The sequence below is a fragment of the Pipistrellus kuhlii genome, unplaced genomic scaffold, assembly GCF_014108245.1.
Source record: "Pipistrellus kuhlii isolate mPipKuh1 unplaced genomic scaffold, mPipKuh1.p scaffold_m20_p_3, whole genome shotgun sequence".
NCBI lineage: Eukaryota > Metazoa > Chordata > Mammalia > Chiroptera > Vespertilionidae > Pipistrellus > Pipistrellus kuhlii.
In genome coordinates this window covers 79218038-79246033 of record NW_023425529.1, presented here as the reverse complement: position 1 = coordinate 79246033, position 27996 = coordinate 79218038, and the positions used below count along the sequence as shown (strand labels likewise).

The window sequence follows — 27996 nt, the reverse complement described above, 5'->3', positions numbered from 1 at the left end:
GATATTAACAAACTGATTCTAAAGTTTATGGTAGAGTCAAAAGACCCAGTGTTGGTAGCCAGTACAATATTACAAAAAAACGAATTTGGAGGACTGACACTACCTAACTTTGTGACTAAACTATTAAGCTATGATAATAAAGACTGTATGCTCTTAGTGAAAAAATAGACAAATAGATCATTAGACAAACCAAAGAGTCTAGAAATACATTTACACAAATATAGTGATCTTTGATGAAGGAGAACTGATTTTTGAGAATAGAGAAAAATAATCTTTGCAACAAATGGTTCTAAAGAAATGTATGTGCCAAAAAAGGAATCTGGATACAGCCCCTTCACAAAAATTAACTCAAAATAGATCTTAGGTCTAAATGTAAAATGTAAAACGTAAAACTACCAAATTCCTGTAAGATAACATAGGGAAAAAACTAGATGAGCTTGAGTTTGTTGATGATCTTTTAGATAAAACACCAAAAACATGATCCATGAAAGAAATAATTGATGTTACCGTATTTTCCGGCATATAAAACGACTTTTGAAACAAAAAAAAGTCAACTGAAAATTGGGGCAAAAGACCAAAATTGCACAAAAATTACCTGCAGATCTTGACGCCAAATAAGTCTTTTCTTTGAAGTGGGGGGGTAGTCTTATACAGCGAATATAGGCCTAAACCTATGTTTTAACTGTAAAATTAGGGGTTTGTCTTATATGCTGGAAAATACGGTAGGTTTCATTGAAATTAAGAATTGTGTTCTGTGAAAGACACTGTCGAGAATGAGAAGGGAGGCTATAGACTGGGAAAAAGTAATTGAAAAAGACATATTTTGTAAAAGGACTATTATCCAAATATACAAAGAACTATGAAACTCAACAATAAGAAAACAAACTGATTTTAAAGTGGCAAAAGATTTTAAAAGACATTTCACCAAAGAAAGATATACAGATGACAAATAAGCATAGAGGCTCAACATCTTTTGTGGTTAGGGCAGTGTTCAGCAAACCGCGGCTCGCGAGCCACATGCAGCACTTTGGCCCCTTGAGTGTTCTAAAGCCACTTCTTCAAAATAGATTCGCCCAGGCTGAAAACTAACTTCTGCGCATGGGCCACGGAGTTTCAATAGCACTCTAAGTGTGCGCCCCCATATAGTATTTTGTGGAAGAACCACACTCAAGGTGCCAAAGAGCTGCATATGGCTAGCAAGTTGCGATTTGCTGACCACTGGAGTAGAGGATTGCAATTTAAAACAACGGGATACATGCCTGTTAGAATGGCCTCAATCCAAAACACTGACAATACCAAATGCTGGTGAGGATGTGAAGCAACAGACTTTGGAAATGTAAACTGGTACAGCAACTTTAGAACAGTTTGACTGTTCCTTACAAAGCTAAACATAGCCTTACCATACAATCCAGCAATTGTCCTCCTTGGTATTTACCCACGAGAGTTTAACACTTCTGTCTGCACAACAACCTATACTCAGGTTTCTGGCAGCTTTGTTTCTAATTGCCAAAACTTGGAAGTAACCAAGATGTCCCTCTCTAGGTGCAGTCAAATAAACCGTGTCATACCCATAGAATGGAAGATTATTCAGTACCAAAAAGACATGAACTATCAAACCATGAAGATGTAAGGAAACTTAAATGCAAATTACTAAAGCAATCAATCTGAAAAGGCTTGTATATTGCAGTATTTGAAATATATGACATTCAACTTTAAGACATTTAAAAGATCAGTGGTTGCCTGGCCAGCATGGCTCAGTAGTTGAGCACCAACCTATAAACCAGGAGGTCTCAATTTGATTCCTGGTCAGGTCACGTGCTCAGGTTGTGGACTCAATCCCTAGTCGGGGATGTGCAGGAGTCAGCAAATCAGTGATTCTCTCTCACCATTAATGTTTCTATCTACCTTCCTTTCTCTTTGAAATCAATAAAATCATATATATATAGAAAGAGAGAGAGAGAGAGAGAGAGAGAGATCAGTGGTTGCCCAGGGATTAAGGAAGAGGGAGGAATAAATAGATGGAGCACAGAAGATTTTAGGGTGGCAGTGTAATACTATAATGTCAGGTACATGCCAATATATTAATACATAGTCAAAATCCATATATCGATAATATACACCACCAAGAGTGGCCCCTTTGTAAACTACAGATGGAAGTTATAACAAATGTACCACTTTGTTGTAACAAATGTACACTCTGGTGTGAGATGTTGATAGTGTAGGAGGCCAAATATATGGGGGCGGGGACATGTGCAACTCTCGGCACTTTCTGTTCAATTTTGCTGGGTACCTAAAACTAAATATAGACTTTTTTTAATGATGGCACACACAAAAAATATATTCTATCTAATAAAATAGTAATATGCAAATTAACCACCACTCTGCTACAACCACAAGCCATGCCCACCAGCCACATCCAGCAGCCAGTCAAGAGCAAGTATGCAAATTAACCCCAACCAAGATGGCTGCGGCCACTGAGCAAGCAGGAGGGAGGTTTGAGTTTCCCTGGTGATTGAGGAAGCCAAGCTTTCTGTACACCCTGGCTGGCCAAGGCCTCCATTCAAGGCTACAAAGTTTCAATAATAGAAGATAAATCCCAACAGAAATGGCGCAGCCACAGAGCTAGAGAGAGCAGGAGGCTAGGGTTGCCCCTGGCGATGGAGGAAGCCAAGCTTTCCTGGCCTACGCTTAAGGCTACAAAGCTTCAATTATAGAAGATAAATAAATAGCAAAAGAAATGACTGCCACCCCAGAGCAAGCAGTAAGCTTTGCTTTGCTCCAGGCTACAAAGTTTCAATTGTAGAAGATAAATCCCAGATACCAGGGCCTCTGCTTGGATCACCAGGTGATGTGGCCAGCCTGCAAATCACCACAGGCCCCTCACCCAGGCTTCCCCATGCCCAAGGGAACTCCCACCCTTATCTGGTACACTCTTCAGGGCAAACTATCTGGCCCCCACCCATGCACCAGGCCTCTATGCTATCTATTAAAAGAGTAATATGCAGATTGACTATCACTCTAACACAAAAGATGGCTGCTCCCATGTGGTCAAAGATCCTGCCCCCATGTAGACATAAGATGGCCAGCAGTGGAGGGCAGTTCGGAGGGACCAGGCTTGCAAGGGAGGGCAGTTGTGGACGATCAGGCCATCAGGGGAGGGCAATTGGGAGAGACCAGACCTGGAAGGGAGGGAAGTTGGGAGCAATCAAGCCTGCAGGGAAGGACAGTTAAGGGTGACCAGGCTGGCAGAGGAGGGAAGTTGGGAGCCACCAGGTCTGCAGGGAAGGGCAGTTGGGGAGGATTGGGGTAGAGTGGGAACCAAGTGGTGGGGACAGTGAGGGGGTGGGGAAATGGGACATCTGTAATAATCTCATCAATAAAGATTTGAAAAAAGAAAAGTATATTAAAAAAAAGGGATAACCTCAGTTATCTGTGGGACTATAACAAAAGATCTAAGATTTTTGTCCTTGAAAGGAAAAAAGAGAGCAGTGGGAAAATTTTACCACTGGTACCAGGCCAGCCAAGTCAGGTGCAATGCAGTTGGTTGGGGGGCCCCAGTCATGCCCCACAATCGCCCTGCAGAGGGAGGCCCAGGCCACCCAGCTGGCGGCACTGTGGCGGGGGTGTGGGGCGGGCCAGCAATTGTCCCGCAGAGGGAGGTCTAGGCCAGCCAAGTGATCGTACCCCACACATCTTGCCCTCAGAGGAAGGTGACCAGTGTGTGTGTGTGGGGGGGGTAGGGGACAGCACCACACAGATGGCAAGCAGTAGCAGTGGTAGTTGGTGGGGCCAGCTGCTGGCAGCCTGGGGAAGGAAATCCCCAATAGGCCCTGTTTGCCAGTCAGGCCTATGGACCCTACCCAAGGGGTCCTGGATTGCAAGAAGGCACAGGTTGGGCTGAAGGCTGGGCTAAAGGAGGGCCTCCCCTTTCCCCCCTGCAAGAATTTTGTGTAACAAGCCTCTATTGTATATATAATGTATTACAGCAACAACTAAGAAAGCTATACAAATATATATCTAAAACATTATAGGTAAATAAAAATGGAATCCTAAGAAATATTCAAGTAAATCCATAGGAAAGCAGGACAAAGAAAATAAAATCCCTTAGCATATTAATAGTCATAATAAATGTATATTGCCTAAATATACCAATCAAAAGACGGACTTAGAGAGTTGATTTTATAAATAAAAAAACCCAACTATATGCTGTCTCAAAGAAACATCAAATATAATAAGTATTTAGAAAATAGATGGTAAAAGATATATTATACAAACATTAAAAGAGGCAGGAGTGGGTATATTAATATCAGATGAAATAGACTTCAAAGAAAAATACCAGAGGTAGACATTATATAATGACAGAAAGCCAGACCATCAAGAACACAATGAATACTAAATGTGTATGAATCAGAGCTGCACGATATATGAAGTAAAAACTGATAGAACTAAAAGGAGAAACAAATTCATAATTATTTGTTGGAGGTTTCACACTCCTGTCTTAACAATTGATAGAACAATTAGAAAATTAGGAAGGCTATATAACTAAACATCACCATCACTCAACAGAAGTCAATCAACATTTATTGAACACTCCACCCAATAAGAGTACCTAAGTACATTTCAAGTGTAGTTTTCAAGTGTCACTGAACATATACCAAGATAGATAATCCTGGGCCATAAAATAAACCTCAGCAGTTTTAAAAAATGTGTTTTTATTGATTTTTTGTGGAGAGAGGAATGAAGAGAGAGAGAAACATTAATAGGCTGTTTCATGCATGCACCATATCAGGGATCAAGCCTGCAATCCAGGCATATGCCCTGACTGGGAATCACATCAGCTGGGCAACAAGTATATAAAAATTGATATTATACAGAGTGAGTTCATCAGCCACTATGGAATTAAACTAGAAGTCAAAAACAGAAAGATAGCAGGGAAGTCTTCAAATGAAATGACACACTTCAAATAATTCAAAGAGGAAGTTGCAATGAGAAAACTATTTCAAAAAAATAAATAGACCTGAGTAAAAATGAAAAAGAAAAATGCAGTATATTAAACATTTGGGACACAACTAAAACAGTGCTGAGAAGAAAATTTATAGCACTAAATGCATTCATTAGAAAAGAAGAAAAGTGTCAAATCAAAAATCTCCTACTTTAACCAGAAAGGATTAAAATAAACCCAGAGCAAGCAGAGGGGAGGAAACAAGAAACCAGTGAAATTGAAAACAAGAACAGCAGAGAAAAAGTGAAATAAAGAGCTTTGAGAAGAATAATAAGTTGACAAACATAGGCTAGACAAAAAAAGAAAGACACAAATTACCGATATCAGGAATAAAACAGATTATCGCTACAGTCCTTGTAGACATCAAAAGGGTAATATCTTTATTAGCTTATATAGAGGTGAACAATTCTACCAAAATAAATTTGAGAAACAAAATGAAACAGGCACATATTACCATGACTCTGCCCATATGAAAAAGATAATTTAAATAATTATATAATTATTAAGGAAACTAAATTCCTAATTTAAAAATTCCCCCAAAGAATGATTTAATTGGAGAATTCTACCAAGGGGTTAAAAAAACAAAGAAAACCATTTCTACACACTGTCTTTTAGAAAATGGAACAGGGGGGGTTGTTCCTAGTGGTGGAAACTGGGCTAAGGATAGACAGGATCTTTCTGCATTATTCCTTACAACTGCATGTGAACCTACCACTGTCTAAAAATAAGAAGATAATGTCAAAAAAGTATCCAGAGAAAAAATATATTTTGTATAGAAGAACAAAGATGATGACAATAAATTTCTTTCTGGAAATAATATAAGCCTAGCAGTAAAGCAATACCTTTAAAATTCTGAAAGAAAAAAACAAATAGGTCATTTGATTTCAGACTCTGTCAAGTTATATACTCTTAACCATGTCCGTATGCTTTATCATAAAGATAATATAAACAAAAATTGGTGGAATAATTAGATATAAAGTGGAGTAATTAGATACACTACCTTTTTCTTTTGGGTTACCTAGGGCAGTGGTCAGCAAACTCATTAGTCACCAGAGCCAAATATCAACAGTACAAATATTGAAATTTATTTTGAGAGCCAAATTTTTTAAACTTAAATTTCTTATTCCACTTCTTCAAAATAGACTCACCTAGGCCATGGTATTTTGTGGAAGAGCCACACTCAAGGGGCCAAAGAGCCACAAATGGCTTGCTAGCCACAGTTGCTGACCATGGCCCTAGGGAATTAGAGTGGTGCTACCATCCATTGAAAAGAAGATCAACAATTACGTATTCCTAGTTCCTGATCTGTTTGTGTTGTTCTTTTACTTCAACAGTTTTTATAAAGTAAAATTGTTTAATACATCTTACCTGTCAAGGAAGCTTTTATATTCTCAAAGAGAATAAAGTAGCATGGAGGTAATTAACATAGTGCTATTTGGATAAATGTCATAAAAGAGAAATTTAAACAAAGTCTTTTGTAAATTTATTTTTATTTTTATTTTTTTAATATAATAAATCTTTATTGTTCAGATTATTACATGTGTTCCTCCTTTTTCCCCTCTATAGCTCCCCTCCACCTGATTTCCCACCCCACCCCATGCCCTTACCCCATGCCACTGTCTTCATCCATAGGTGTAAGATTTAAAAAAAAAAATATATATATTTTATTGATATTTTACAGAGAGGAGGAAGGGAGAGAGATAGAGAGCTAGAAACGATGCGAGAGAAACATCGACCAGCTCCCTCTTGCACACCCCCTACCAGGAATGTGCCCGCAACCAATGCACATGCCCTTTACCGGAATCGAACCTGGGACCTCTCAGTCCGCAGACCGATGCTCTACCACTGAGCCAAACCAGTTTTGGCAATAGGTGTAAGATTTTTGTCCAATCTCTTCTCGAACCCCTTAAACCCCCTTTCCCCTGAGAATTGTCAGCCTACTCCCTTTCTATGTCCCTGATTCTATTATATTCACCAGTCCATTCTGCTCTTCAGATTTTTTATTCACTTGATTTTTATATTTACTTGTTGTTAAGTATGTATTTGATGTCGTTTTGTTGTTCATAGTTTTTACCTTTACCTTTTTCTTCTTCCTCTTCTTAAAGAATACCCTTCAGCATTTCATGTAATCCTGGTTTGGTGGTGATGAACTCCTTTAGCTTTTTCTTGTCTGTGAAGCTCTTTATCTGACCTTCAATTCTGAATGATAGCTTTGCGTGGTAGAGTAATCTTGTTTGTAGGTTCTTGCTGTTCATCACTTGGAATATTTCTTGCCACTCCCTTCTGGCCTGCATAGCTTCTGTTGAGAAATCAGCTGACAGTCGAATGGGTACTCCCTTGTAGGTAACTAACTGTTTTTCTCTTGTTGCTTTCAACATTCTCTCTTTGTCTTTTGCCCTTGGCATTTTAATTATGATGTGTCTTGGTGTGGTCCTCTTTGGATTCATTTTGTTTGGGATTCTGTGTGCTTCCTATACTTGTACAGTGGTGCCTCGCATAAAGAACGCCTCGCACAGCAACTTCATTTCATGATTCATACAACGAACTTCGTTTCACACAACTAAGTCGCCCGAGCTTCCACGACCGCTTTGCCCGAGCTTCCACGACTGCTTCGCCCGAGCTTCCACGATCGCTGCCGATGTATTGCATCCTTCCGCGCAGGCACTGCAGGCAGTCGTTAGTCACTGTGCTTAACTTAAGCACGTATCGCGGCAATCGTTCTTCATTACGAATTAAATCACACACGTATCACGGCAGTCGTCCTTTTAAGTTAAACTCAATATTTTTTTTATATCATGGCTTCTAAAAAAAGCAGGAAGGTGATTTCTGTTGAAATGAAACAGGAAATAATTAGAAGGAGTGAATGTGGGGTAAAACAGTGTGACCTCGTCAAAGAGTTTGGCCTCAGCAAGACCACCATTTTCACCATTTTGACAAATAAGGATGCAATCAAATCAGCCAAAGTAGCCAAAGGAGTATCAAAACTATTTCATGAAAAACATAGGTCTTCAATCCACGAGGAAATGGAGAGGCTATTAGCGATTTGGATTAAGGACAGGCAGGTGAAAGGTGACGTAACAACCCAAGATATTATCTGTCACAAAGCCAAGAGAATTTATGACGATCTAAAGAAAAACGTCCCTGGAAGTAGCAGCAATCAAGATAATGAAGAAGAATTCAAAGCCAGCAGTGGGTGGTTTTTTAGATTTAAGAAAAGGTGTGGAATCCACAGCGTTACTATGCATGGTGAGGCTGGCAGTGCTGACAAGAAAGAAGCAGAAAAGTTCTCCATTAACTTTCAAAAATGTATTAAGGATGAAGGATACTGCCCACAACAAGTGTTCAATGCCGATGAAACGGGTCTTTTCTGGAAAAGAATGCCGAGCAGAACCTTCATTACAAAAGAGGAGAAGAAATTGCCAGGACACAAAGCCATGAAGGACAGACTTACCCTTATGTTTTCGTCTAATGCCAGCGGAGACCTCAAGATCAAACCTCTATTGGTTTATCACTCTGAAAATCCAAGAATTTTCAAGAAAAATAACGTTATTAAGTCCAAACTGCCCGTCCATTGGAAGTCCAATCAAAAAGCCTGGGTGACCCAAGTTATCTTCAACGAATGGATTCTGGAAACCTTTGCTCCTGCCGTGAAGAAATTCTTGCTGGAAAAAGAACTGCCGCTCAAAGCCCTTCTGATACTTGACAATGCCCCTTCTCACCCAAAAGACCTAGAGGAAATATTGCAGGAAAATTATCCTTTTATCAAGGTGCAGTATTTGCCACCAAACACCACATCCATTCTTCAGCCAATGGATCAGCAAGTTATTGCGAACTTTAAAAAACTCTACACTAGAGCCCTCTTTAATAAGGTGTTTGAAGAATGCGAGTTTGGTGGAGACAATAGGACTGTCCGAAAGTTTTGGAAGGAGAAATTTGATGTCCTTATGGCAATACGACTTATACAGAAGGCCTGGGAAGAAGTGTCACAAAGGACCCTCATTTCTGCTTGGAAGATGCTTGTGCCTTCGTGGACCCAGGAAGAAGCAGTAGTTGATGACACAGAAGTGGTGAAGGACACAGTGGCCCAAAGGTTGGAATTAGAGGTAGAGGAAGAGGATGTAGAGGAGCTTATTGAGGAACACGAAGAAGAGCTGACAACTGAAGATCTCCAAGCACTTCCGGCCCAGCAACAGGACAATGCTCAAAGGGAAGCGTCATCTGATAACGAGGAGCAACAATCAAACAATCAACCAATCCCAACTGCTGACATCAAGAACATCCTGGTCAAATGGAAAGCAGTTCAGGAGTTTACCAATGCCCACTATCCAGATTCAGCTGAAGCAAACAGGATCAACGATCTTTACTCTGATACTCTTGTCCGTTATTTCCGGCAGATGTTGGAGAAAAGAGAAAAACAAACGACTTTGGACAGGTTTTTCATGAAACCATCGGCCAAAAAGCAGAAAATGGATGAAGATGTGCAAGATTCGGTAGACTCTACTTAGTCTGTCTTAAAATTAAAAAAATGTGTGTGTTTTTTTTTAAAAAATTATGTTTTTAGATGTATCTAAATAAAAATAATAACAAAAAATTTATCTTTTTTTATGTCATCTTAGCATATTTTATGCTACAGAACAAATTATTTTTTTTAACATGTATTGTTATGGGAAAATGCGTTTCACATAACGAACTTTTCGCATAACAGACTTGCTCCTAGAACGAATTAAGTTCGTTGTGTGAGGCACCACTGTAAGTCTATTTCTTTCACCAGGTAGGGAAAGTTTTCTGCCATTATTTCTTCGAATAGGCCTTCAGTATCCTGCTCTCTCTCTTCTTCTGGCACTTCAAAAATCCGGATGTTGGTAAGCTTAAAGTCGTGCCAGAGGCTTCTTACACTATCCTCACACTTTTGGATTCTTCTTTCTTTTTGCCTCTCTGGTTGGGTGTTTTTTGTTTCCTCCTATTCCAGATCTTTGGTTTGACTCTTGAGGTAAGTTGATTTACAGTTGAGTTTCTTTTTTTAAATACATTTTATTGATTTTTTGCAGAGAAGAAGGGAGAGGGATAGAAAGTTAGAAACATTGATGAGAGAGAAAAATCTATCAGTTGCCTCTTGCATTATCCCCCCCCCCCCCACCCCACTGGGGAAGTGCCTGCAAACAAGGTACATGCCCTTGACCGGAATTGAACCCGAGACCCTTCAATCTGCAGGCTGATGCTTTATCCACTGAGCCAAACTGGTTTTGGCTATAGTCGAGTTTCTGTATATTCTTTATTTCAGACAGTGTATGCTTAATTTCTTTTCTTTTTTTTTTTTTTTAATATATTTTATTGATTTTTTCCCCCCTCCCTCTCACCCATCCCCTCCCTCACCAGAGTTTTGTGTCCATTGGTTGTACTTAATATGCATGTATAAAAGTCCTTCGGTTGATCTTTTATCTCCCCCAGATCTTCCTCCCCTCCCCGCTGTAATTTGACAGTCTACTTGTTGATATACTGTCTCTATATCTATCTTTTGGTTCATCAGTTTATAATGTTCTTTATCATCCACAAATGAGTGAGGTCATGTGGTGTTTCTCTTTCATTGATTGGCTTATTTCACTCAGCATGATGTTCTCCAATTCCATCCAGGTTGCTGCAAATGATGAGAATTCCTTTTTTATGGCAGCATAGTATTCCATTGTGTAGATGTACCATGGTTTTTTGATGCAATCATCTGCTGACGGGCACCTAGGCTGTTTCCAAATTCTGGCTATTGTAGATTGTGCTGCTATGAACATAGGGGTGCATATATCCTTTCTGATTGGTGTTTCTAGTTTCTTGGGATATATTCCTAGAAGTGGGATTACTGGGTCAAATGGGAGTTCCATTTTCAGTTTTTTGAGGAAACTTCACACTGTTCTCCACAGTGGTTGCACCAGTCTGCATTCCCACCAGCAGTGCACGAGGGTTCCTTTTTCCCCGCAACCTCGCCAACACTTGTCGTCTGTTGACTTGTTGATGTTGGCCATTCTGACAGGTGTGAGATGGTACCGCATTGTTGTTTTGATTTGCATCTCTCGGACAATTAGTGATTTTGAGCATGTTTTCATGTGCCTTTTGGCCTTCCTTCTGTCTTCTTTTGAAAATGTTCTATTTAGGTCCATTGCCCATTTCTTAATTGGATTATTCATCTTCCTTTTATTTAGTTGTATAAACTGTTTGTAGATGTTGGAGATTAAACCTTTATCAGTGGTATCATTTGCAAATATGATCTCCCACACAGTGGGCTTTCTTGTTGTTTTGTTGATGGTTTCTTTTGCTGTAAAAAAGCTTTTTATTTTGATGTAGTCCTATTTGTTTATTTTTTCTTTAGCTTCCATTGCCCTAGCGGTAGTATCAGTGAAGAAGTTCTTTTGGCATACGTCTGAGATTTTGCTGCCTGGGGATGCTTCTAGTATTTTTATGGTTTCCTGTCTGATGTTTAAGTCCTGTATCCATTTTGAGTTTATTTTTGTGAATGGTGTAAGTTGGTGATCTAGTTTCATTCTTTTGCATGTGTCTGTCCAATTTTCCCAACACCATTTATTGAAGAAACTGTCTTGACTCTATTGTATATTCGTGCCTCCTTTGTCAAATATTAATTGAGCATAGTGATTTGGGTTGATATCTGGGTTCTTGATTCGATTCCATTGATCTATATGTCTGTTCTTGTGCCAGTACCAGGCTGTTTTGAGAACAGTGGCTTTGTAATACAGTTTGAAGTCTGGTATTGAGATCCCTCCTTCTTTACTCTTCTTTCTCAGGATTGCTGTGGCTATTCGGGTTCTTTTATTGTTCCAAATGAACTTTTGGAGAGTTCTTTCTAGGTCCGTGAAATATGCCGTTGGTATTTTAATGGGGAGTGCATTGAACCTATAGATTGCTTTAGGAAGTATGGATATTTTGATGATGTTGATTCTACCAATTCATGAACATGGTATGTTCTTCCATCTCCTTACATCTTCCTCTATCTCTTTTTTCAGGGTCGTGTAGTTTTCTGCATATAGGTCCTTTACTTCCTTAGTTAAATTTATTCCTAGGTATCTTAATATTTTTGGTGCAATGGTAAATGGAATTGCTTTTTTAATCTCTGTTTCTGCAGTTTCACTGTTGGTGTATAGAAATGCCATGGATTTCTTGGCATTAATTTTGTATCCTGCTACATTGCCAAATTCATTTATTAAGTCAATTAGTTTTTTAATGGAGTCTTTTGGGTTTTTTGTACAATATCATGTCATCTGCAAATAAGGATATCTTTACTTCTGCTTTTCTAATTTGGATGCCTTTTATTTCCTCTTCTTGTCTAATTGCAATGGCTAGTACTTCCAGTACTATGTCAAACGGGAGTGGTGAGAGTGGGCATCCCTGTCTTGTTCCCGTTCTTAGGGGGAATGGTTTTAGTTTTTGCCCATTGAGTATAATGTTGGCTGTGGGTTTATCATATATAGCTTTTATTATGTTGAGGTATGATCCTTGTACTCCCACCTTGTTGAGAGTTTTTATCAGAAAAGGGTGTTGGATTTTATCGAATGCTTTTTCTGCATCAATTGATATGACTATATGATTTTTATCTTTCAATTTGTTTATGTGATGTATCACGTTTATTGATTTCCGGATATTGTACCATACTTGCATTCCTGGAATAAATCCTACTTGGTCGTGGTGTATGATCTTTGTGATGTTCTTCTGGAGTCGATTTGCTAGAATTTTGTTGAGGATTTTGGCATTTATGTTCATGAGGGATATTGGCCTGTAATTCTCTTTCATTGAGTTGTCTTTATCTGGTTTTGGTATTAGGGTGATGCTGGCTTCATAGAAGGAGTTTGGAAGTGTTCCTTCCTCTTGGATTTTTTGGAATAGTCTGAGGAGGATAGGTTTTAGTTCTTCCTTGAATGTTTGGTAAAACTCTCCTGTGAAGCCATCTGGCCCTGGGCTTTTGTTTGCTGGAAGCTTTTGGATGACTGTTTCAATTTCTTCCCAAGTCACTGGTTTATTGAGATTTTTAGATTCTTCCTGATTGAGTTTTGGAAGATTATATTTTTCTAGGAATATGTCCATTTCCTCCAGGTTGTTCAGTTTGTTGGAGTAGAGTTGTTCATAGTATTTTGTAACAATCCGTTGTATTTCGGTGGGGTCTGTTGTTATTTCACCTCTTTCATTTCTGATTTTGTTTATTTGGGTCCTCTCTCTTTGTTTCTTGGTTAGCCTGGCTAGAGGTCCATATATCTTGTTTATTCTTTCAAAGAACCAGCTCTTGGTTTTGTTGATCTTATGTATTGTTTCTTTGGTCTCTATGTCATTTATCTGTGCTCTGATTTTTGTTATTTCCTTCCTTCTGCTTACACTGGGCTTTTCTTGTTGCTCTTTTTCTAACTCTTTGAGTTGTAGAGTTAGATCATTTGTTACCCTTTTTCTAATTTTTTTGCAATAGGCTTGTAAGGATATGAACTTCCCTCTCAAAACTGCTTTTGCTGTGTCCTATAGATTTTGGATTGTTGTGTTTTCATTGTCATTTGTTTCCTGGATGTTTTTAATTTCTTCTTTGATTTCTCTTGTAACCCAGTCCTTGTTTAATAGCATGCTGTTTAGTCTCCATGTGTATGATTTGTTTGGATTATTTTTATTGTAGTTAATTTCCAGTTTTATGCCATTATGGTCTGAGAAGATGCTTGATGTGATTTCTATCTTCTTGAAGTTGAACTGACTTTGCCTATGTCCCAAAATGTGGTCTATCTTTGAGAATGTCCCATGTGCATTTGAGAAGAATGTATATTCTGTGGCTTTGGGTTGGAATGTTCTGAAGATGTCAATTAATTCCATCTGGTCTAGTGAGTCATTTAGGATTGATATTTCTTTGCTGATTTTTTGTTTAGATGATTTGTCGAAGGGTGACAGTGGGGTATTAAAATCTCCTACTATGATTGTATTGCTATTAATCTCTCCCTTAATGTCCTCCAGCAGTTTTTTTTTTTATGTATTTGGGTTCTCCCGTATTGGGTGCATATATATTTACCCGTGTTATTTCTTCTTGTTTGATTGCTCCCTTTAGTATTATGAAGTGGCCTTCATTATCTCTTGTTATGTCCTTCACTCTGAGATCTAATTTGTCAGATATGAGTATTGCTACCCCAGCTTTCTTTTCATTTCCATTTGCCTGGAAAATCCTTTCCATCCCTTCACCCTCAGTCTGTGTACATCTCTTTTTCTGAGGTGGGTTTCTTGTAGACAACAGATGTATGAGTCTTGTTTTCTTATCCAATGTGTTACCCTATGTCCTTTGATTGGAGCATTTAAACCATTTACATTTAATCTTATCAATGATAGGTACTCATTTGACGCCATTTTTATTCCATACCCCTGTGTTCCTTCTTTGCTTCCTATTTCTTTATTTTTACAGTACGCCCTTTAGCATTTCTTGCATTGCTGGTTTGGTGGAGATAAATTCCTTTAGTCTTTTTTTGCCTGTGAAGCTCCTGATTTCCCCTTCAATTTTGATTGATAGTCTTGCTGGGTACAGTATTCTTGGATTCAGACCCTTTCTTTGCATGACTTTGTATATTTCATCCCATTTCCTTCTGGCCTGATAAGTTTCTGTTGAGAAATCAGTTGTTAGTCTGATGGGGGTTCCTTTATATGTAACTTTCTGTCTCTCTCTGGCTGCTTTTAAGATTCTTACTTTGTCATTGGTGTTTGCCAATTTAATTATAATGTCTTGGCGTCGGTCTCCTGGGATACATTTTGCTTGGGACTCTAGGAGCATCTTGGATTTGTGTGGGTTTTTTCTTCTCTATCTCAGGAAAGTTTTCTGTCATTATTTCTTGAAATACGTTTTCCATGTCTACCTCGGTTTTCTTTCCTTCCAGAACCCCTATTATTCGAATATTGTTTTGTTTTGCATTGTCCCAAAGCTCCCGTAGACTTTCCTCCTGCTTTTTTTTTTTTTTTTTTTTTTTTTTTTTTTTTATATATTTTATTGATTTTTCACAGAGAGGAAGAGAGAGGGATAGAGAGTTAGAAACATCGATGAGAGAGAATCATCGATCAGCTGCCTCTTGCACACCCCCTACTGGGGATGTGCCCGCAACCAAGGTACATGCCCTCAACCAGAATCGAACCCGGGACCTTTCAGTCCGCAGGCCGACGCTCTATACACTGAGCCAAACTGGTCCCGGCTCCTCCTGCTTTTTAATTTTTTTTTCTAGAAGCTGCTCAAATTGGGTATTTTTTCCCATCTTGTCTTCTAGCTCACTGATGCGATCCTCTGCTTCTTCTAGTCTGCTCTTGATGGTTTCTATTGAGTTCTTCATAGTAGCGATGTCATTTTTCATTTCATCTTGAGTCATCTTCATTTCCTCTTGGTTTTTTTCATTTCCTTTTGGGTCTTACTCATATTGTCAAATTTGTCTTCCATTCTTTTTAGCCTTCTTAAGATCATTACTCTGAATTCTTGCTCTGGTAGGTTGCTTGCCTCTAACTCGTTTACTTCCTTTTCTGGTGATGCCTGCTTTTCTTTCATTTGTGGGCTGTTTCTTTGTCTCCCCATGGTCTCTCTTCAGGATGTCTCTCTTCTGTGTTGATTTATCTCTCCTTTCTGTGGATGTTTGAAGATCTCCCTTGAATCCACGCGTTTGCGCCAATTGGGGTGTCTCAGCTGTTCGATGGTCTCCTCTGCGGTGGTTTTTCCAGGCCTCCTGTTCCAGTCTTACCAGCGTAAGGAGATCAGGCTCACAAGCTGGGAACTGTGGTGAAACAGGGACAAGCAGCCATCTTTTCCCCGGAAGCACTCCCCTTTGTGGGACACTCCCTCTGTTTCACTCTCTCAATCCAAAAGGCCAAACCATTCCTTGGACTGTAAGCGCCTTATCTCCTCTATCAGAAGCCTGGAATGATAGATCCTCCCTTCCTCTGGTTGATGGACAGACGTAAACCCCATCTGCGGCCAGACAATCCTGAGCACTGAACTCGTATGATTAATTTCTAACTGGTCCTTTTCCATTTTTTTCTGGTATTCTCATTAAGGTCCTTGAAGGTCTCTTCAAGTTTCTCAGTGGTTTTTAGAAGATTCTTGAGTATCCTTATAAATGTGATTCTGAACTCTGTGTCGTCCAGTAGTTTACTTTCCTCCATATCTCCCATTCGTAGTATGCTTCTGTGACTTCACACTTTGGTTGCCTCTCTGTGCTGATGGAGTGGCTTTGTGTGGTAGGTGCCCTATAGGGTTCAGTAGCTCAGCTTCCCCAATCACCCGAGGTGGTTGCTTTTGGTATACCCCTTTGTGGGCTGAGTGCAAAGTCTTAGTTACTTAAGCCTTGATTGCTGTTGATACACTGGGAGGAATTGACCTCCAAGCCAATTGGCTGTGAAGATCAGCTGTGTCTATACACATTTATGGTGCAGGACTTGTTTCAGTGGGGCTTTGGTGCTCACTGAGCTTGCCTCCCAAATATGTCGTTTATGAATGTGAAGAGTTGAAATCTGGTGTCTCACACTGACCACTAGGTACACTGGCTTCTGGATCTCCAATGAGATGCAGTTCAGCTACTGTCTGAGGCCACCCTGCAGGTGCTACAGCAACAACTACAGTCCTCTCCTCCCTGCTTGGAGCTTGGAAGCTTGGAGCTGTCTGCACCAGGTTGCAAGTTTTCTAGATTAAACTGCAATGGAGAAGGCCATTCATATGCAAAAGTTGCTGCTTGGAGCTTGGGTATGTTTGCATATTGTGCAGGTCAGAGTTTCAGGGCGGAGTCTCGGCTTCACTATGCTGGGGTATGGCCAACAGCGATGGCTACTCTTCAGCTGTCTCTGCCTCTCTGACTGCGTGCTCTGTCTCGTGCTCCAGCACAGCAAACAGTTATTCTTGTGCACAGCTCTGCAAGCAAGCCACCTTCACCTTCCGACTTGATGGCAGTCTAGCTTCTCCCCAGAAACTGAATTTCAGAGAGATTGGGAGCTTGTCTCTCTTCTGGTTGAAGAAGGCTACACCCTCTGAGATCTCCCGCCAGCTGGTATAGCGCGTGCTTGTGCGCCCCTGTACCTCAATTTTTCAGCGCTTGTGCCCTAAATGCTCCTTTTTCTTCAGTTTAGTTGTAGAGCTTCCTTTCAGCTAGCTTTCCCATGGTTCTGGGTGATAGACGTTTTGTTTTTTAGTTGCAGTTTTGAAATTGTTGTGCATGGCAGCAGTTTAGATGTGTTTACCTAAGCTCCCATCTTGGATCCCCTCCCTTTTGCAAATTTAGAGAAAGAATTGAGAGCACAGCAAATTGAAGATATCAGTGAAGATGACAAGTGAATCTGACTGAGAGTGAAGAAAAATACAGGAGCTGAGGGTGTTTCCAAGATTTGTGCCCATATGACTGGTACAAGTTTGGTGTCATAACAGTGATTGAGAGCAGAGGTTTTGTGTTTGCTTTGTACTTCATTTTCTGATGTGTCTTTACTACCCAGAATAGTGCCAGGTGCACAACAATAAGTGAATAAAGAAATGAGGAGGCATTGGTCATCACTTTAGGTTGGAATGATTTGATAATGAGCTCTGGTTTAGGGATTGTAAATGTGAGGTCTAATAATTCTGACTCTGCCATTAGCCAGTTCAGTCCATAGCTTCAGCTGCCACTTCAGCTATCACACAGATACCTCTCCAAACTACTAGACCCAGTAATAAAGCAGGAAACATGCTGGTCAAGAACATTAGTTGTCTGACCCCATATGTAATATGCAGTCTACAAGAGAAAATATTGTTACTATAAATGCAATTGTATGTGTAGCACACTCAGCTCAGCACTCACTAAAGTATTCAGTAAAGGCACCATTATCTGAATCTGAGTTATATATTGACTCTTGAGCTAGATGACTGACCTTATGCAAAAGCTAAATGGTACCTTAAAGATCATCCATCCCATGCCTTTCATTTTAACTGAGGCCGAAGTGAAAAAGTGACTTGCACAGAGTCACACAAGGAGCTGAAAAGACAAAGAAATGGAGGAAACCAAACCCCAGAGACAATGTTTATATGTAAAAGGTGGGAGGAAAAATAGAAGAGAACTAATTAGTTGGGCTTTGGGGGGACTTGACTCTGAATTGTAAAGCTGCCTTCTAAAAATTTTTTTATTTTCTGGAAAAGAATATTTGTTTGCTAGATAGCTCTATATATATTTCCAATTGACATAATTAATTCAGCATGCCCAAATGCAATTGGAATTGGTACATGTTAAAACTGAAAAGGATCTTAGAGGGCCTCCAGTCTAACCTCTCGTTTTACAGATAGGGTGAATATTCTGCACTGGGGTGTAGGTCTCACACTTCTTATGTTCATCTGTAGCCAAGTGAGCAATTAGTTGTCTCTTGGGCCACTTTGTTCAGGGTTGCGTAGCATTTCTTTAAATCCTTTTGGCTTAGAGGGGGCCTTCTAAGCTCATCCTGGCTACAAAACAGTTCCTGGTGACATTTAGAGCAGTGATTTCTAACTTTTAAAACAAAACAAAATAAAACAGTTGTATCACCTGAAGAAATCTATATGAAAGGAGACTAAAAAGAGGAGGTCTGGTTAACTATACAAAGGTTTGGTGGTGGTGGTGGGAGGGACAGATAGTTTGGGATATTAGGAAAAGGAAAGTGCATTTTACCATGATTACTTGACCTCTTCCTCATTCCTAGAGGAGAGAGGCCTCCAATGTACCTCAAAGGTTACAAGCAGTTTGAAACCCACTAATTGGGAGGCCCAGGGGAGGGAGTGGGGATAGGGGTAGGGGTCTGGAAGTGATGCTTGGCATGAATGAGGAGAGCAGTAGTGTTTCTGCTCTACAGGTTCCCCAGTGACCTTTCTAAGTGCTGTTGGGTAATGACTTTCAATTCTTTCTTGAATCTGAGAATTAGGAACTATACCGTCATTATAATTAGGGCTTTAATAAACTCTCAGCTATCATTTAAAAACTTTAATCGCTCACATTTGTAGTTGTTTATATAGACAAGCAGCTTTTTGTGTGAATTAAGTTGCCTTATTAGTATAGAAAGCCCAAGTATTACTGTCACATGAGGAAAAGCTTAGCAGCAATCAGCATATTGATCTTGCATAGGCCCCTGCAATGTTCTGATTAATTTTTTAAATATTTGACATTTTAATTATTTTATAGTATTATTTATAATTTTGAGTTTTATTTGGCAACTGATGAAGCCTGTGCTAAACACCATGAGGAGTATAGACAAGGTACTTGCCCTCTCATTTGAGCCATGCTGAATCAGAATGAAGAAGGTGACATTTTAGAGTTTTTTCCTTGCTACTTCATTTCATTACCTAAGCTTTCTTTTTTACATTGTGCAGTTACAAATTTTAATTTACTGACTTGTAATGCATGTTCATGACTGAAAATTTAATAATTTAAAGTTGTGTCCTTTTTTTCAAATTGTTATTAGATTGCAAGACTGGAGAAAGATAAAGAAGAACTACATAATCAGCTGCTTAATCTTGATTCCACAAGAGATAGCAAACGAGTGGAGCAACTTACTCGAGAAAAAGTCCATTTGGTTCAGAAATTAAAAGAGTTACAGGCTGAAGTAGCCGAATTAAGGGCTGAGAAAGAGAATTCTGGTGCTCAGGTAGAAAATGTCCAAAGAATTCAGGTGCAGCAGTTGGCTGAGATGCAGGCTACAATCAGATCCCTGGAGGTAAGGTTTTAATTGCTTCCCACTAGAAAAAAAAAGTATGGCACACTTTTAAAAAATGCATTGACAATCTTCTGATTTTTAGAGGATCAGCATATGCTCACCAATTTAATAATGCTGATGCATTTGTGGAATCACGAGAGTTTATACTTTTTGTAAAGATGAAAGCTATTGATTCATAAGCATTGGATATGCTGCCACATATATAAAGGGAGTATTTCTTCTTTGGGAGTCAAGTCACCTGTCTTAAATTATTTAACTCTTGTAAGACCAGAGAATAAAATATGCAAAATCCAAAAAAATTTATTTGAGTTTCTGGAGACTAAAGTGATCTCAAACCAGAAGGAACTATTTTTTCCTAGATGGTTATTTCCTTACACTGGAATTTATAAAGTCTTAAAATCATAAATCCTGTTCAAACAGAAATACCATACTTATACAATCTATGGGAGCTTACCAGAGTAATAAAATTTGACTTGGCTACTAATGCATAAGGCTTTACTGAATTGTTTTCCTGAGTTCATTAGAGAGAAGTAAGAGCTGGCAGACCCTAGGCTGATACTCCTAGAGGACTCTCCTGCAAAAATTCTTGGTTTCAGTTGTTGGAAAAGAAGAACTTTTTCTTCATTCTCTTAGGTTCAGTGATTGGGGGTTGTGAATTAAACTGGCAGCAGACATTAATAAGAGAAAAGATAGGCTTTTATTCATGTATGTACATGGGATTCACAGAAAAATGTTAAAGAGGCGGTTAGAATTTGGGGCTTATATGCCATCATGGATTCACAGAAAAGTGTCAAAGAGGCAGTTAGAATTTGGGGCTTATATACCATCTGAAGTAGGGAGAAGGAAAGAAAGGGCACTTGGGAAAGATAAAAGGGCCCTTAGGGAAGTAGATGGGAGATATGATAGTTTTGTAAAAATGTCTTGTGTAGAGGATTTTGTATCCTGATGCTGATTTTGTTTCTCATGATAGGAGTGTCTTCCATAGTTATGAAACTCCTGGGGCAGGAATTCATAACAGTTACATTCGTTTCCAAGGCTCTATTTTTAGACAGATAAGAGGAGTTGAGGGGGAAAAAACTTTCTTAAAAAAATGTCTGTTGATTCCCAAATGTTTTCAGCTTAAAATAACTTTTATGCCACAGTGGCAAGATATTCTGGACCCCTTCATCATCTTCTCAGATATGCTTACCCCTCCTAATTATTAGTACCTAACATGTAGCAAATATTTTAATTGTTTTGATTTATTTTGAGCAGTCCAAAGTGTGGTGTTCTTTTATTCAGATAGTTGTGAAATGATTTGAATTGGAAAGAAATTAATGGCACTTAGCTTGTAATTAAAATCCAGGATCCAAATCTAAAGTGATTTTTCCCCCCTCTATCCAGCAAACTGGTACAAGGAGAGAATTGATATGTTTAGAAGAGAAGTCATGTTTTGTGTGTGTGTGTGTGTGTGTGTGTGTGTGTGTGTGTGTGTATGAAGCTTTTTATAGTATTTACTGGTCCTGAACTAAAGTTGTCAGTATTGTTGGTCTTTAGGTGTGAGACAATTCAGAATTAGACTGCTTATGTTTTATGTTCCATCCTTTCATCCCTCTAACGTATTTATACAATGACAAGTAAGTGGATGATTATAATTAAATATGGCATATGGTTCCAGTGTGAAACTTTTCATTGAGGTCATTTAGAGTGATTGTTTTCAAGAAAAGTTAAATGATGACAAAAAGATAGGAAGTTCATTTATGACATCTTCAAAAGAACCTATATTTAAATTTGTCAAGTGAAATGAAAATAAGTACATAAAAGCAAGCATTTCTTTCTCTGACATTTTTGGCTATCAGTGAGCCCAAAAAGTATTATTTTTATGTTTGAGGAATGTAGGTGTGTTTTTTTTTTCCCCCCTGAATTATTTGAATACACTCTTTATATTATATTTAAGATAAGAAATGAGATAAAAACTGAAGCTTATCCTTTAAATGCCAAACATTTAAAAAAAATAAATCTTTATTGTTCAGATCATTACAGTTGTTCCTCTTTTTCCCTCCCCATAATTCCCCTCCACCTGGTTCCCATCCCACCCTCTTCCCTTACCACCCCCCCCCTCCACCCCCAACTGTCCTCATCCATAGATGTACAATTTTTGTCCAGTTTCTTCCTGGACCCCCCCCCCCCCCAACCCTTTCTCCCTGAGATTTGTCATTCCACTCTCTTTCAATGCCTCTCATTTTATTATATTCACCAGTTTATTCTGTTCCTCAGATTTTTTATTCACTTGATTTTTAGATTCACTTGTTGATAGATACGTATTTGTTGTTCATAATTTTTATATTTACCCTTTTCTTCTTCTTTCTCTTCTTAAAGAATACCTTTCAGCATTTCATATAATACTGGTTTAGTGGTAATGAACTCCTTTAAGCTTTTTTTTTTTTTTTAATCTGTGAAGCTCTTTAGCTGACCTTCAATTCTGAAAGTCAGCATGGCTGGGTAGAGTACTTACTCTTGGTTGTAGGTTCTTGCTAATCATCATTTTGACTATTTCTTGCCACTCCCTTCTGGCCTGCATAGTTTCTGTTGAGAAATCAGCTGACAGTCATATGGGTACTCCCTTGTAGGTAATTAACTGTTTTACTCTTGCTGCTTTTAATATTCTCTGTCTTTTTCTCTTGGCATTTTAATTATGATGTGTCTTGGTGTGGTCCTCTTTGGATTCCTTTTTGAACTCTATCTCCAGTTGTTTGTTTTCCTCCATTTCTTTCGTTTGTGATCTATTTTTTTGTCTCCGCATTTTCACTGCTTCCCTGAGTTTGTAGAGGAGTTTTTTGTGCGAGGTGTCCTATATGGGCCAGTGGCTCGGCTTCCCCAGTTACCTAAGGTGGACACTCTTAGTGCACCTCTTTATGGACTGTGTGTACAGCCTTGTTGTAGTTAAGTCTTGATTGTTGTTGGTATCAGTGGGAGGAGTTGACCTCCAGGCCAATTGGTTGTGAGGATCAGCTGTGTTTATGCCGGGAGATAGCCTTATTTGACTAGACTTTCAAAATTGCAAAAACCTCTGTGCTCAGCTTGGATGGGGTGGAGTTTCAGGGTGGAGCCTACATCTTTGGCTTCCTATTAGCCCTGCCCTATTACTGCAAGCACCTTTAAGAGAAAGACGCCCTCGAGTTTTGTTCGCTGCCAGACAGTCTTGTCTCTCCCCTAGTGAATCTGGATTCCCAGATTCTCACCCGGAACTGGGGTTCAGCACAGTCTGGAGCTTTTGTCTCCTTCCCATTAGGGAAATCCAGTGGCACAGTCAACAGGCCGTCCTCTGTGCGCATTCACGTGTGGGCCTCCAGAGTTCTGCCTTTTCCTGCTCCCCTGAGTTTCCGCTTTACAGCCCAGATTCTCCCTGTATGAGCCTGGGTCCCCAGGGTCTCGCCCACAACTGGGGTTCAGTGCAGTAGGAACTAAGGTTCAGAGCAGTCCAGAGCTGTTATCTCCTTCCTGATAGAGAACACCATCCAAGCACTCAGCAGCCCCGTCCTCTTTGGCTCCATCCTCCTCATAAGTGCACTCGAGTGCCCGTGTCTCCATACCTCAGGCTTTTATAGCTCCTCTGATTTTCCTTGTGGTCTTCTCTTTTCTTCTAGTTATAGAATTTCCAGTCAGTCAGCTTTCCTGTGGTTCTAGATGATGTCCGTTTTGTCTTTTAATTGTATTTTTGAAATTGTTGTGCGAGGCTGCAGTTTAGGTGTTTACCTATGCCGCCATCTTGGTTTCTCCCCAAACATTTTTATTTTAAGTATTTTGAGTAGAACTATTTTAAGAAAGCATTTAGTTTTCCCTCCCTAACTAAAAAGTACTGTATTACCAATCAGAATTTTTTTTTAGACAACTTCAGACTTCATTACGAATCTTTATTATGTCATGAGGTCAAGAGCTATTCAGCTCTTGCCCATACTTCCAAAAGCTAGAAATTAGTTAAAGATTTTGAATTCTTATATCTCTCTTTAAAAAAACTCCATTGACTTTAGATTTTCAGTTCTCACTTCTTACTGTTATAAATGAGCCTTCTCTTCTATTTCTAATATGCTTTTTCATATCTACTATGGATTTGGAACCCCCCAAAATTTTTGTTCCAATTATGTCAGCAATAAGAGTTAGTAGGTATCAAGTGAGTGCATTCATCAGATAAATATATGAGTTTTATTTCATTGGTGACTCTTGACATATGTTTGTTCCAGATGTCTTTGTTGCATATTTCTTGGAGTAAACTTCTTTCATTTGAATTCTATTATATACTTTGAGAAAAATCTTTTTCCTTTGGTATATATTAATATTGAGATTTTGATTAATTTTGTGTAGTGGGATTACACATATATTTTAAATAAGGCTTACTTTATTTTGATATAGTTGTGAAAAATTATTAACAAATTTAAAATACTTTGTTTTAATAAAAGGCTGAAAAACAGTCAGTTAAACTACATGCTGAACGCTTGGAAAAAGAGCTACAATCAAGCAATGAACAAAATACTGTTTTAATCAGTAAATTACATAAAGCTGAACGGGAAATAAATGCATTGACCAGTAAAGTAAGTCATCTTATGTTTCCACTTCATTCTTTAGAATGTTCAATACTGTATAATGACAAATAAAGTTTATGTTTAAATAGCTTAGTTCTCTATATTGAGATATTTTTTTATGCTAGCATTCTACTTTCCAGATATATGCAGAATCTGACCAATTCTTATTACCTCCACTGTGAATACAACCCACTGGCCTTCTCACTCTTTGAGCAAGGTTACTTCTTCTCCCTTACTTCCTGGTCTTCCCTCACATATCTATTTAGCTTGTTTCTGCATCTCTTTCAGATGTCTTATCAGAGCCACTTTCCTTGGCTTCACCTTGTACAATACCGTCTTCCATCTTCCTCTGCCCTCTCAATCTCCCTTATTTGCTTTATTTTTCTCCATAGTTCTTAATACTATCTAATACATTTATTTTTTTTTCCTCCCCCTTTCTTTCCCGCACCCTTACCCCAACCAAATATAAGCTCCAGAGTTGAGACATTGCTTTTATCACAGCTATCTCTCCAGTTCCTAGAATAGTGCTGGCACACAGTAGGCATTCAATAAATGTTAAATGAGTAAATTAATATTAGCAGTAACACCTGCATTTATGTTATTTAAAAAGAATATAATGGTAAGGGCACAAGTTGCAGGCTTGATTCCCTAGTGGAAGCCATGCAGGAGGCAACCAATCAATGATTCTCTCTCATCACTGTTGTTTCTGTCACTCTCCCTCTCTCTTCCTCTCTAAAATTAATAAATAAATACATATATTTAAAAATAATGTAATGGTTTGAACACTTTATATACAGAATTTTCTCAATCACTTATAGGTCCTCTACCACTCCTCAAATGCAGGATACATATGTAAGGAATCCAGAAACCAGAAATAGAATAGCAATGCATAAGTATCATATAAACTACAGTAGTGAATGAGAATATCAGCTCTGGGGGCAGACAGACTGGCTTCAAGTTTCATTTCTTCCACTTTTTAGCTCTGTGACCTTTAGCAATTTATATTCTCTCTGAAAAGTTTGTTTTCCTTTATAAAATGAGACAAATATTTACTTTATAGAGTGTGACAAAGATTAAATAAGATATTATATATAAAGCATTTGGCATAAGATTTTAGTATATAATCACCCAAATATTAGCTGTTGTTGTTATAATATTAGCTAGCAGTAGTAGTAGTACATCTGGCATTTCTAAGAACTTGGAAATAAGACTGGTTACTAAATCAGTGAAGTAATATGAATTTTCTATTATAGCAGAGTTATGTATAAAATTATCTTAAAAAACAATATGGCTCCCAGACCAGAAGGGATTTACTATAGCTTGGTAGGAATATATGAAGTTACCTAAAGGAATATTATATTCATCATAAATTCCGTGGCCAAGTAATTACTTGAGAAGACTGAAGCAGAGAGTTTTAGTTAGAAGCATGTAAGTACTCTGATCCCATTGAAAAGATTGTTCTTACTATGGGAAGGAATACACAAATTTGTCTTAATTTATGGCCATGAAACGATTTATTTTACTCTATTTGAGCAATGAGTTTTTTATTGTTAAAATGTCTTAATTCAAGCATAGTCCTATAATTCAGTTTATAGATTAAGATTCAGATATATTTAGAAATTAATAACTGTCATTTTGAAGGTGGCAATGAAGTGCAATGGAAAAGTTCGTGGACTTTGAATCAGATGAATTTACTTTTGAGTCCTGACTCATTTATCTCACTCACCACCTATGTGTTTTCTGGCTTGCTTAACTTTTAAGTGGGGATGATACCTGTCTCTTACAGGGTTTTTGTAATATTAAAGGGGCTATTGAACATAATAAATAATAGCTGGAGATAAAAAATGATCATGGAAACAATTACATACTTTGTGATATCCTTAAATGAGAAAATAATGTACATAACTTTGAGACCATTGACTGATTTCATTCTTCCCTGTATCAATAATTGTGTGTATGACTTTAGGCAAGTTACTTAATATCATTGGGATCCATTTTCCTCATAGATGAAATGAGGCATTGTTCTAGCTGATCTGTAAGAATCCTGTCAGCCTACTAAGGTTCTGTAAGTCCTACTAGAAAATAAATAACTTGATTGCTTCCTGGTTAACTGTAAGCTAATTATTTCTGTAATCAGTAGATACATATTGAGTGCCTTCAATAATAAAATATGCAAAGAAGTGGATGCAAAACACAAATTCAGGATACAGGGAGTTTTCTCATGATATAAATTATTTTCAATTTTATAAAAAGAAATAGTGAGTACTCAGTATTTTCAAAACACTATTGTGGCCCTGAGTAGACAAACTGAACTGCTGGAATAACCTGAACCATAGGTGGAGCATTAGGACACTGGATAAGCTGGCTTTTGCTGTGGCTTCTATCTCTTGGGAACCACCAGATACTTTCCTTGCAGCATATTTATGTGACTTCTCTGGCTTATTTGTGTTCTGACCCTGATTTTTCTTCTTTTTCTGTATGTAGTCTTCTTATTGCTCTTTTTAGAGTTATTGCTTAGATGATTTCTCCTATTCTGCCTATGGAAGAAGAGCATTTTAGTGTATTATTTCTCTGCATGTTAATACACAATGCTAAGCATTGCCTGTCTATTTTGTATACAAATGGCATATTAAAATCACCCTTTAACTTTAGACAAGCCAAGTTTTCATTTGAAATATTGTGCGTGAAAAGATTGCATTGGAAGAGTAAATTTTAAAATAATATTTCAAACATGATTGTCAGTTTTCTTGGCAACTTGAAGTTTTCATTGACATTATTTTTCAATTCTAGTAAATGGTCTAAATTGTACAATATTTTACAATGCAAAGGAACACCTGTGGTGTATTCAAATATGTGCTAGCTTTTTTAATGGAGTTATGTTAGTGTGTCTATCTCTTTATTTAAATAATATTACTAAAGCCCTGGCTCAGTTGAATGACCTGGAGGTCCCAGGTCAGGGCACATCCCCGGAATGCTTGCTTAATATTCAATAGGGGGTAGGCAGGATGTAGCAAATCGATGTTTCTCTCCCTCTCCCTCCCTCTCTCTCTCTAAAAAAAAAAAATTCAATAAAAATATTACTGAACATAGTCTGAGAATGATGCTCTTAAAGGTATTTCACATTCTATGAGGTAAATTCTTCTAGTTACCTCACTAAGTGTTTGATCTTTAGAACTCATAAATCAGACAGCTTTAAAGAAGTTTCCCACAGAGTTACCCTTATTAGTCAAGTTAGTGAGATCATACTACCTGAGACCTTTGAAAAAAATAAGAATTTAAGAATACTATCTCTTTGGAATTTGTGTCAAGAGGTTCTCAAGTAATACATTTTCAACTATATTTCTATTTCTTGCTTCTATATTTTGTTTTCTAGCATGTCTCTGTGCGGATGTATAACTTAGCAGATTCTAAAACCTTTCAAAATGTCCATTATTGCCATTTTTCAGTTTCTTAAAGATTTTGTTTGTTTTTTTTACGTAAGTTTTTACTGAATTTTAGAGAAAGAGGAAAGGAGCGAGAAATAGAAACATCAATGAGAGAGAAACATCACCATTCAAAGGCTGCCTCCTGTATCCTACCCGCCACTCCTCTGGCCAGAGATTGAGCCTGCAATCCAGGCGTGTGCCCTGACTGGGAATTGAACCAGTGAACTCTAGGTGTATGGGTTGACACTCAACCACTGAGCCACAATGGCTGGGTGTTTCTTAAAGTTTTGTTAGTAGTCCCAGGTAGTAATCTCTGGACACTCAACAT

General features: G+C 38.4%; 1 protein-coding gene across 6 annotated transcripts in view; it reads left to right on the top strand.

Annotated features, from left to right (window-relative positions):
- The window catches only part of CEP83 (centrosomal protein 83), a 120908-nt gene that overhangs the window by 40870 nt on the left and 52042 nt on the right, over positions 1-27996 (top strand). For all 6 annotated transcript variants that reach the window (XM_036455666.2, XM_045588344.1, XM_036455665.2 and 3 more), the window contains 2 exons: positions 19433-19684; positions 24121-24252. In XM_036455666.2, the coding sequence (XP_036311559.1) occupies positions 19433-19684; positions 24121-24252 (384 nt within the window). The remainder of the gene's footprint in view (positions 1-19432; positions 19685-24120; positions 24253-27996) is intronic.